The sequence below is a fragment of the Neolamprologus brichardi genome, chromosome 11 (genome assembly GCF_056152115.1).
Source record: "Neolamprologus brichardi isolate AB-2024 chromosome 11, ASM5615211v1, whole genome shotgun sequence".
NCBI classification, from domain to species: Eukaryota; Metazoa; Chordata; class Actinopteri; order Cichliformes; family Cichlidae; genus Neolamprologus; species Neolamprologus brichardi.
In genome coordinates, this window is record NC_142114.1 from 17,450,001 (window position 1) to 17,462,466 (window position 12,466).

General features: G+C 41.3%; 1 protein-coding gene across 3 annotated transcripts in view; it reads left to right on the top strand.

Annotated features, from left to right (window-relative positions):
- The window catches only part of prkcg (protein kinase C, gamma), a 29,284-nt gene that overhangs the window by 3,039 nt on the left and 13,779 nt on the right, over nt 1-12,466 (top strand). For 2 of the 3 annotated variants that reach the window (XM_006802944.2, XM_006802946.2), the window contains exons 1-2: nt 1-9,686; nt 10,594-10,925. The exon at nt 1-9,686 is cut by the window's left edge and continues 3,039 nt beyond it. In XM_006802944.2, the coding sequence (XP_006803007.1) occupies nt 10,684-10,925 (242 nt within the window). In that variant the 5' untranslated portion in view covers nt 1-9,686; nt 10,594-10,683. The remainder of the gene's footprint in view (nt 9,687-10,593; nt 10,926-12,466) is intronic. The other variant, XM_006802945.2, reaches the window with a different exon arrangement.

Genomic DNA, 12,466 nt, shown 5'->3' on the forward strand with positions numbered 1-12,466 from the left:
AATTTCTTTGGAGCAGCCTTTCAACGCCTCTCTCTGTCTCTCACTACAAAGTTGACCCAGACAGCAGAGCAAAGCTAGTTTTTGGCTACAAGCCTAACACAAGCCCAACGTTTTAGCCAGAGGTCCCTTTACTACGGTTCGGAGCCGCAGACCTGTTTTCTATACGAGATCACTGCAAAATTGCAGCCTTACCTAATGTACACCCTACTGTTACTCATTTTATATTAAGAATTAAAAATCTAGTTGGTATTGGCATGACAAGTATTCTTCAGTAATTACACAGCAATAGTACATTCATGTAGTTGTAAAAAAGTAATCCAAAATATTCAGAATTCGTTACTGTCACTGAGTAACGTAATGGAATACGTAACGGATGGGATGATGAATGCAGAAAAGTACCATCAGATTTTGATCCACCGTGCAATACCATTTATAAAGCTTCTGATTGGCAGCGTCTTCATTTTTCAGTAGGACAGTGATCCTAAAGACACGGCCAATGCTTTACGAGCATAGATGGATAGAAAAACACACAGTGGAACGATCAGTCATGGATTGGTCTCCCTAGAGACTTTGCAGATGACCTAAAAATATATTTGCCTATAAAACCAACAGCCATGTTTCTATTCAGACACTAGTAAACAGTCGCAGAGATGTACAATCCTGGTTGGAGATAAACTTCTTTAATATGAACAAAAGAAAAACAGAAATTTTATTTGGGTGACCTGACCTCTTAGATGGATATGACAGCACCATCGGTCTTTTTAGCTTTTTTGCAAGGAACCTTGGTGTGAGTTGACAGTGCTTTAAAATTTGATGTTAGGACAGGTTTCTTTCAACTAAGGCTTCTCAGTGAAGGTGAAGGTCTACCTCCTGCCACATGACTTTGAGAGATCGCACTATAATTTACTTTTTGTCTAAACTATTGTAACACTTTATATGTTGGCTCTGATATGTCCTTACTTTGTCGCCTGCAAGCTGTTCAAAATACAACAGCTGGCCTTTCGACTGGAAAGAAATGGTGTGATCACATCACACGTATACTGGGCTCCTTACACTGGCTTCCAGTCCATTCCAGTTTTGTTACTTGTTTTTAAGAGTCTTAATGGTTTGGAGCCACCTTACTTAACAGAACTTTTGAAATCCTACCAGAGTACCAAGGTTAAACTAGCTGCTCCCAGTCTCTCAGTCATTTTAAAACTCTTTTAAAAACGTATTTGTTGCTTTCAGGTCTAGTTGAGCATAATACCCTGGCTTTGATTATTATTATTTACTTGTTTTATTTGGTTTTTTAGTTTATTTTTATTTTTAATTTAGTAACTGTTTTCTATGGTGTACATTTTGTATATTTTGCACTTTGGTCAACGAAGGTTGTTTAAAACATGCTATATAAATAAAGTTTCTTTGACTTGACTTATAAACTCTGTTTTTGCCTTATATACTGCTCATGTTTCAATAGATAATCGGACCTATTTCACGTTTTCCTCGCAAAATATAAAGAAATGAGAAGTGGCTCAAGAATTTTGCGCAGTACTGTAGTTTGGGTTAATCTGCTGATGAATAACTAAACCCAACCCCCAATTTTCCCATCTTCTCCTCCACACACCACCACCCTAGCCCACCCCACCTCAGGTAATCACACACATACAGTATGATGACACACACATTGATGAAGGGTGTGTGGGAATTGAAGGAGTGTTCTGCGTCCCTGCTGAGGTGCAGCAGATTGATCCTGTACTGATCTGCCACCGGCTCCCTGGGGATTTGTAACGCATGTCTGCAGCGCAGGGCTTAACACTCGCTCGCTCTCTTTCTGTCTTTGTCGCTATCATTCTGCCTCTGTCTAGCGTTGTGTCTTGCTAAGCAGTGCAGTGGCTCCATGCTCCTACACCTCTCCAATCTTCATCTTTCTCACTATTCTGCCAGTAACAGGTTTCCTTCATCTTGTGTTTTGATCTTCTTTTGATTCTTTTTCCTCCGACTGACTCCGTCATTTCATTTATATTCTGCTTTCTCTAGTTTATCCCTTCCTTAAAATATTCCAGTGTGTTCCTGCAGTATTTGATTGATAATTCCTACATTGTTTCTTCTTCTAATCTTTTATTGTCTGTTGCACATGCCATATGCATTTTTGTATAATTATACATATTGATATGTATACGTTATTATATAATTTCTTATCTTCTTTCTGTCTTTATATCTATATCCATGGTTATCTACACACACTTCACTCAGACACGCAGTACAGCACATGTGTAAAGAGTGCTCTGTTTCTTTTTTATCATGTATGCTCCGCCACAGGCTTCTACAACTCATCAGCTTGATCTCTGAAGTTGAAAAAACATCCAAGCATCCTTTCATCTTGCTCTTTTTTCCCCAGCTACACAGCCAATTTCTCGCTTCTTCCACACGAGCCACACCGAGCTACATCCGGGGACAAATGGGCTAACTGACCCACAGCTAAAACCAATGTTTGTTTATGTGTGTGACAGAGAGTAAGAGAGAGACAACATGTGCACAAATGTGTGTTTGTATGTTTGCACTTCCTGTATTTTGGCCATCCCAAGCAGTGTTTGTTGCAATCTGTGGCTATTTGATTAGTTTTAATGGTAATGAGCACAGAGGGTGTTTACACAATAATGCACATGCAATTTTTTATGCAAATTTTCTCATTTATTCGCATCTCTGCGGATACTTCGTCTCAAACCATTAGAGTAAACCACAGCAACGTGTATTTTCTGTTGTTCTGCATTGTGCTCATGCTGACACAGATTCCCCAAGATGATGTTTTTTGTTTATTTTTTTTTCTCAATGAAGTGCTTGTTCTAAGAATAGTCCAAAAACGGCCATCACAATGGCAGATTGCTGGAGGTGATGTCTTAAAAGCTTCTTTTTAGTTCAGCCTACTATCCTGAAGTTATAGATATTATATTTACATAAAGATAAAACAGAGGAGAGCAGGGTAGTACATTTGAGTAGCCTTAAGAGAATATGAGGCTGAAAAAAACACTGAATGAATCATCTTGTTTTAAAAAAGTAATTTTCTATGAATGAACTGAACAATTAATAGAATAATCATTTCAGCTCTAATCTAAGCGCCGGCGCTGTTCACCCTATTTAAATTGTATTTTCTTGATTCGTCTCTAAAGTCAGAGTTTCAGTGCTGACAGTCCTTAAGAGGGAGCGTTCACATCAACAGCAATGCAAGTTTGCTGTCTTGTGCAGCTAGTATGTGTGCAACAACATTAACACCGCATCTAGGACACAATAATTATTCGTATTACATCCTTATTTGCCACTGCGTGTGTGTGTATGTGTAGTGCCGCCTGCCCAAAGGGAATTCATCCTAGAAAACTGGGATGAAGATTAAGATATCCTCAGACTTTACCTTGTTCTCCACATGCCTCATTATCCAATCGCCCCTCTTACCCTGAAACCCCTGCCCTCCTGCTTTCATCCTTCCCCTTGAGCGCATTTTGTTCACAACCTTCTTTTCCTCCTTGTAGCAGTAAGGAAGATTTTGCAGCCCAAAAGCTGAGGCTTTGAGTTCTTGTTAGTTTTTTTTTTTTCTTTTGCACATACCCGGTGGAGACAAGGTCTGATGAATGTTTTATATATCAAAATTAAAAAATGGGCAAGGTAGAAAGAAGTTTAAAGTTCACAAAGTCCTTATTTTAAAGTAATGGTATAATACATAACTACAGGTATATGAAAGAAGTTCATCATACAGATGTCTGTACTGCTCAGTATTCCCAACAAAACAGCTACAAGAAAAGTGAACTTACATTTACGCGAATGCTCATGTTCCTCTGTTGCTGTTGGATGTGTAAATAAAAAACTATTAGTTAACACAATCAGACATCAGGGTCAAGCTCAGTGCCTGAGTGTTTCTAAAAGTTTCTAAAACATTTGTAAATCATATGCATTTATACAATCATTCAAGTTAAGCAAGAGCCATTACATATGGTTTCCCTCTGCATATGGTAATGCACAGTTACACATCAGTGGAAAGCATTATGCTGAAGCAGCATGCTAGAAAGTGCTAAAACAAAATAGGAAAGCAGTTTGTTGCACTACAGGCATACAAAGGAAAAACAGTGGTTGGTTGGAGATTAAAAAATCTAGAAAAATCTAGTTACCTTTAAAATGGCTTCTGCAAAGATGTGGATCAGGTCGGCCACCACTCATGTCTTCAGAGTGATTTTAGTGCATCAGGACAGATTAAATGGCAATGAGATTATTAACTTTTTTATAAACTATGATTATAAATTAGATGTCAATTTTTTTTGCAAAGCGGTGGTTGCAGTCAGTTTTGTAAATATTTAGAGACAGGTTGGATCCCATCAGGCAGCCTCTGCACAGACCTTGCAATTGAGAATAATCACTCAGAAGTTAAGGGTCTTGCACGTTCAGTCTCCGGGCAACTGCTGCAAATACTTGCAAACAGTCACTGAATGTCAAAAAATTCTGTGCAAGCATCAGGCAACGACATTTTTCTCAGTCATAAGGAGGTCCTGTCCCATTTTTACTCTAGTGCGCCCGAGACATTAGTGTTGTATTTAAATTGATGGATAGATTCTTTGTATCTGAGAAATGAAGCCAGTGTGGAAAAGCCAACCTTGCATTCTTTTTAGCTTCCTAGCTGAGAACTTGTAGGTGGTCTGGATACTCCTTTGAGCATCATTTTTTGTATATGCAGTTGTAGTAGTCTGAGAGTCAGTAGGACATACTCAGCATTTGAAATTGGTCCAGTGAGACCACTAACAGTGCTCTGGTGGTGTCGCCTCAGTGTAACCGTGGTGACCAAGGAGCTGTCAGACAAGACTCAAACTTCTGGTTTAAGGTTGTGCACTTGTGCCATCCACCACCCCCATGGCCTTCTAACGTGGGCATAGACTGTAGGTTTTTTTTCTTCCTCACACGTAAAAAGTAAACTACAGGGGAAATGACACTAAGTGAAAATATGACTAGAAGCATTCCCTGACCACACATCAGCTTGTGATAAGATGGAAGAGAGCATGTGTTAGCAGATGGCAACTCCTGTGATTTCTAAAAAGTCTAATTGTATAGAAGTCTACAGCTCACTTGATTTAATAGGTCAGTAAACACGTTCCTATTACAGTTATGGTTTCAGATGCTAGTTTAAAGTCTTTTTTAATACACCATGAGGTTCATTTTCTAAGTTATGGCTGTATTTAGATGAAAATAAAAAAGAAGGATTTGCTTTAGGGCAAGGCAAGCTTTATGAGTGTGCAGTCTTCTCAGCTCCTTGGTCATATCCACCCCACACTTGCTTATTTGGTTTCAAAACACCAAGAAAGGTGAATGCCTGAAATTCAATATTTCAAAATGGGATCCCACAGCTTGAGTCCATCTTTAATCAAGCTATGACAGAGACAGACTTCCTGGAACTACACCGGTTCAGCAGAGTTGTAATGAAAATCATAACTTGTAAACGACTGCACAAAGTGATGTAATATTAAAGACATTAATACCTGACACCTCTTACACGCTTAGATGTTTGATATGCTCAAATGCCTCTGTTTAGGCGTGCGGTTTTCCACTTTGCAGCATTTCACATTGCACTGAGAGGCAGGTCAGGAGTAAAACAAATATGGAGAGCAGGCTTATTTGTTTCAGGACTGAGAGTTTTGTAGGCCATGTTGACAGACCCTAATCGCCTGCCAAATGTCTCATCTGACTGGCGTGGAGGTTTGTTGCTCTCTTTGAAAAACACAGCGGACCCCACTTCATTAAAAAAGCAAATAGAAGCCAATACTGGCAAACAGAGCCAATTTGATTCTGAAGAGACAAATTTAACAGGCAGATATGATTACCTCAGACACCACTTCTCCCCTGATTCCACAAACAACAGTTAGGCAAGTCAATTTACCTTAATTTCATTGGAGAAAGCCAGCCAGCCAGCAAGGTTGAAGTCGGTGCTTGATACGACTGAGCACTCGTTAGATGATAATGGATGCATGTAATTGGTAAAGTGCTGATTACTCCCCCCTCAAAAAGATTCTATCGGAGGAGAATTTTCTGTTTCATTAAGCCATGGTCAGAAATAATGAGATGGCCATCTGTAGACTGTGAGAGAAAAAGAGTGAGTGGGGACTAGTGGTTGGTCATAACTGAGACAGGTTTTTTGTGGTGTCTTCAGCCTTTTTTTCCATTGTCAGATATATATTTCCTTTTGGCTTCAGTTCTTTCTGTGTCTATAGGATTTCCCTTTGCTGTTAATCATGCAGGCCGAATCAGTGTGTTTTTCACACTTCCACGTGTATATGTCTTTTTGGTTTACAGCCTTAATGCATCATTGGCTGGCTGCACACCAGCTCACTTTTATGGCCTGGGATCAAACACGCACACATGCTTCAATGGGCATGCAAAAGCACACTGATACAGACACTTTTAGAGCCATAAGTGCTTACTCATCATGCCGCATGGAGAGAACGCATTGGGAGCCATTTATGTTTTGTTTTCCAATGCATTTATTACTGAAGAGTGCATGGTCTGCTGCTTATATTTTTGTGCCCCTGTGTCTTTCTCTCACTGCGCAAGGACATCTTTCTCATTTAGTTGTGACAACAGAACAAGAACATGACTCATCCAAGATAAGACCAATGAAGACTGGGAGTCTTATGGGCCAGAAAATGAAGACAGCAAAGGCAGTTCTATAGAGAAAAAGCAAAGGAAAGCCCCCTCCCTATCATTTCCAATCAGCTGCTGGTTCTGCATGACTAATGCTGAAATGACATATATCATTGTCAGATAGGGCATGTTCACACAGCTGTTATTTTTTTTCACCAAAAATGACTGACTCTAACACGCACGCACACCTTATGCACGCTAGCTCACTATTATCTTGCTGGCTGACACCATTTTGCTCTCTAACAATCTTGCTAATTATAATTGTTAATTAATTCTCTGCCAGTGTCCTCATCAGGAGACTAATAACCTACATTTCCATTAATTAGACCTTCAACCCTTCGCTCCCTCTCTCAGTCTCTCTGTCCCACTCCAATCCACCCCTCCATCCTCTGCCTCTGATCCTGCCTGCTGCTCTCTTCTCCCAGGATCATCCGTGGACCACACATGGCCTGCACACATACATGCACACATAGACTGTGATTAATTGTGTCTGTGTGCGCTTGCATTAGTAGCATTGTGATGACAAACGTTTGTTCTTGCTGTCACTTCATGAGCTTTCAACCTGTGACTGAGGGTGAAAAAGGGATTGTGTTTTTAAAGTTAAACTAATGAATTATGAAAATGTGTTTATTTACTTTTGAGTGACAGTAAGGTGTAAAGATCATCGCAATCTCTCATGAATGACTTCTAAATATAGCCTGGCTCTTGCTGACATCTCAGCACATCCAAAGATCATTATGAGCATTGCACTGCTAACCATGGCACGTAGTCTCCAAAAACAGCGGCATCATTCTTACACTATGATTGCTGCATGAATGCTATTTACAAAGACTTGCTGAGAGCTCAGTAGTGCAGATCGGTAGCTTTTGTTACTGTCTAAGCCACAGGTGTCGAACTCCAGGCCTCAAGGGCCGGTGTCCTGGAGGTTTTAGATGTGTCCTTGATCCAACACAGCTGATTTAAATAGCTAAATTACCTCTTCAACATGTCTTGATGTTCTCCAGAGGCCTGGTAATGAACTAATCATGTGATTCAGGTGTGTTGACCCAGGGTGAGATCTAAAACCTGCAGGACACCAGCCCTCGAGGCCTGGGGTTCGACACCCCTGGTCTAAGCACAGTAAGAAGGTCCTGGGTTTATCTCCAGTCTGGGTCTTAGTCTTGGTCCCTGACTTTGTGTGGGTTCTCTCTGGTTACTCTGCCCTTCTCCCACTGTCTGAGCGTGGCTGGTGGTTACCCACTGTTTTATGTCTTTTTGGAAAGCTAACCAGCTGTTTGTTCCAGCTCCATATTTACTAAACGGACATGAGATGTCATTGTTCTCATCTGGCAAGAAAGTGAAAAGGCACATTTGCAAATATCTTATATTCTAGTCTTACTTTTATAAGTAGAGACCATTTATCTGAATTTGACGTGCTGGAGCACACCCTGGCCCTTCTGGGCTGTGGTATAGACAAATCACCCCTTCTGGTCATTTGTCTATAAATTTGTTCCCCTTCTTTTTGAGGTTATAAAGCTCTCTCAAAGGTATTAGGGAATCTACCAGGCCCATAGCAGCCACCGCCAATGCATAATGATCTCTGGCCTAGGTTGTTTATTCATTATCAAGAAACATTTTTCATTTGTATATGAAGCTCTTGGAGGGGCAGGAGCGTGTGTGGTGCAGTGATCAGCAGTCCTGGGTTCAAATCTTGATTAAATGTGAGTGTGAATGGTTGTCTGTCTCTATGTGTTAGCGCGTCTACCGTTTGGCACAGGGCAAACACTCCTTTTTCCTTATGACATCTGGGATAGGTTCCAGCCCAACCGCAACCCTAAATTGGATAAGTGGAAGAAAATGGATGGATGCTTCTACTACAAATCTGGAAGCGTTTAGTTCTTTGGACTCTTAATGGGTCTCAATAAATATGTGTCCCTATAGAAAAGGTAAGAAGCTACTGCTTGGCTGTGTATGCAGCAATAGGTTGCATCTGCTGTTGTAGTTTGGACTGTAAGGCTTTGTGTTTTTATGGGCCATGTGTGTCTCACTATCTGCCTGTCCTTTGAATGCCCACAAACTGTAGAGGCGGTAGACAAAAAGTCCCACTCTCATGGAGACTACTCTTCCCATCAGGCTTAGCTGACCTGGTTTCAGTGCAGAGCGGAGCAGTGTTACTATATCACCACTCTACTCCTGATCTCAGAACGCTGATGTGAAAAGCCCGAAACTGAGCCGTAGCAGCATGGACTAACAGGGTTGTTTGTTTTGCAGGCCTGTTGATCCTTCAGTCAGCTGGATCGGCAGCAAACTTGAGTTTGTTTCCACTTTTAGCTACGCTCAGCTTTTTCTCAGAAGCTCTGCGTTTTTCTTTCAGACTGAATCCTCTCTCTCCATCTGGCACAAGAGGAAGTGAGAGACAGTTGGCACTTGCTTGTCCATACTGTATTTGTGGTGCTAAAATGGCATGTTCTATCTCATCCGTCCTCCTTCCTCTACCTCCCCTCACCCTCTCCTGAGAGAAGTAACCCAGATTTCAAAATGAATCGCCGCCTATTCCCCTCAATCTTTCTCCTCTCTCTCTCTTTCTCTCTCTCCATATTTCTGTTTTTTCTTCCTCTCTCTCTCGCCCTCTCTCTTTCTCTCTCCTTTTCTCTTTCTCTCGTCCTCCTCCTAGTAAAAACAGAATCAATCTTGGAAAGAGAATACCACCTCTCTATCTCGTCCTCCTCCTCACCCTGCCTCTGGGTTAACGGATATATATCACTTCACTTCTCTATATTTGGTTCCTAGAAAGCTTGAGTCTCTCAAAACGCTTGTTGCTTACCCATTTTTCATTTTTACATTTTTCTTTTCATTTTTTTCTTTTTTTGGGGCTGTTTTCCCCCTGCTAGCCACTGCTTTTTCTTCCCCCTGTTCTCTTTTTCCTGAGGTGACCAGCTACAGGTGTGACACCTTAGCCTTTCATTTGAAGTGAGCCCGACAGAGAGGAGGAGGAGAACACGAGGAGAAAGACATCTTCAGCTCAAAAGTTTCCTCCAAAATTGTCCTAAATTCAGGTATTAAGTCTTTATTATCTTTTCCGTGTGAGTCTGTACAACATTTATTTCTTCTTGTCATTATTCTACTCATTACTGAGCCCTGTGCCATTTTTCTTACCGTCCACTTTCACGCCTTTGATTGATTTGCTCCTGCTTCTTTGCTGAGACACAAACATTTCATCACATTTCTTTTATGGTATGGGTTTTCGCTGTGGGCTTATTTATTTATTCATTAAATCTCTGTTGGTGTTTCATTTATCATTTAGTAGCGTGCAACTCTTGCACCACAATCTCTCCAGCTAATATTGCCGTTTTGCACTTTTTCCAGCGCATCTCATTCCCTATAGACATGTACATATTATTCTGGTCCAAACTTTTCTTCAGAAATGGGACTAATTGCTAAAAAAGGCAGGCAGGAAGATGAGGAGAAACCAGGCTCTAATATTGGAGCAGCTGGTGGGGGTGTTGTTGACATGGCAACAGAAGTACAGTTGACATAACGACCAGGGGGTAGGAAGGGAAGGGGGGTAGTCATAGCTGCGAGGGACATGGATATGTATGGGTAGCATGGGCAGGCAGTATGTGGGACACAGCGAGTTGCACTAATCATTTAGCGTCTCTTAAGAGACTCCTGTCTCAGTATGTGAATTAACCTCCCTGTCTCCTTCATTATATCTCTTCTTTCTCTTTCAATCTCTACCTGCCACTTTCCCTGTGCTCCCTCTTTCACGCTGCACTTCCGGCCCATTCATCCCTTCTCGATCTTTCTCCTCATCACGTCACTCTTTCACCGCTCCCTACCCTACATCCCATGTGCCATTAATACAACTTCTGACCCATTACACTTTTCATCCATCGTCCTCCTCCCGCTCCTCCTCCTTGTCCTTGCTTCCTCCTCTCCGCCCTCTCCTCTGTTCTATTCAAGGTCTTCTGCTCAAAGCAAAGCCTTCGTTACTGACACTCATCATCCAACCCCCCTTACCTTTTCATCTTTTTACCGCATCCTCCAGGCATCATGTCTACCCCAGTCTCCCCGTCCCCCTCGCTCTCCCCACTGACACTGGCCTCCCCTACATCTGCAACCTCCCCCGGTGCCTCCCCTCTGCCCTCGCCTCTCTCCCCTCCGCCCAGGGTGCCCGTGTTTCAGAGGAAGGGAGCGCTCAAACACAAAAGGATTGTCGAAGTGAAAGACCACCAGTTTACAGCACGCTTCTTCAAACAGCCCACCTTCTGCAGTCATTGCACCGACTTCATATGGTAACACACGCACACACAGACTCACACACAGCTACACAGAAACCACCCCAACTGTTCAAACACCACCTCCTCAGGCATCCCACCACTCCACGTAGTGCTGACTTTCACTGCTTTTTTTTCCCTTTTCTCTTTCTTTCACCCTTTCCAGCTGCCTGCTGGAGAGACTGCCCACACTGACCTGCTCTGATCACATAACCTCACCTCCACACTGCCGCCCACATAATCCAGGCGTTACGTTAGGAACTCACACACGCCGATGCATTGATATATATATACTGAAAAAACACAGACAAACAAGAACTTAATTAGGATATGAACTTTAGCCTGACTGCATTAAAACAGACAGGCACCAACCGTGAAGTAATTACATTTTTTAGTAATAATTAACTTTCTTTTTTTAAAGGGGTACTCTGTTTAGTTTCATAAATCTGAAGGACTCATAAGGGATGGACTGAAGAATCTGAGATATCCACAATAATAATGCAGGAGTAGAAAACATTCAGTCTGAAATTCAGACTGAGACGTCAAAAGGGTTAATGTTTCAGACTTCTGCAGTCTCCTCTTGAGCGACAAAACACATCATAGGATTGTTTTCACGGACTTAGTAGTATGTTTTTTAATGAGTAAACTAAACCAAGCAGTAAAATTAACAGTAAAAAGCAGTAAAAATTCTAAAATGCAGTCGGTTTGGCACTGATAGAGTTTTACCATGTTTACTATCTGCTGTAATTGCTCCAGATGGTGCTGGACTCTGCATTTGGAGATTTGAGATTAATGTTACAGAAACTCTGACATTAATCTCAGAAACACCTAAATCCCAAACTGGGATTTGGTGTAAGTATTTAAGGTTTTAAGTATCTAGAAGTACATATAGGTATTTACAGGTGACTTTAATAACTTATTATAACATAATATTAGATTACCTTTTAAAAAACCTAATAGTAAAATAACATACCAGTGCTTATCATCATTTATAACATTTATGCGCGTATACATGAATTTAGAATCAGATTTGACTTCTTTATGATCAGACGACACCCTGTGAGCGACCACTGAAGGCGCAGTAGTCAGTGTTTATCGTTGTGAGTGTAAGTGGCTGTGTGTTTGAACATATGGTGGGAGTGTATGTTGGATGCAGGGCGCTGTACGTGCCAGCAGCCTCTGGGTATCTTTCAGGACATTTCTCCAACTGGCTGCTGTCTTGGCAGTGGTAGCAGCTCTTAGATGAGGTTGAAAACTCTCTTATTTTGCACAAGATGTCAGAGCAGACGCTTTCAATCACGGTGTTAGAGGCCCCGGGGAGATTGTTAGATTAATTAAAGACTAAGGCAAGATTGTTCTAATTTGTAAATGTAAATATCTTGTTTATTAAGTCAAGGTCTTAAAGAGTAGTGGGTTGTACCTGTTTTGGCTCCTTTGGATAATAACTGAGCAAAACTGTCTGAAAACATTAAAATGTGAAATTGCTTCGTGTCACAGTCCAGTCTTAGCATACTAACAAGGATCATAGTTTTTAAAATATTTGTTATGATACTTAAACC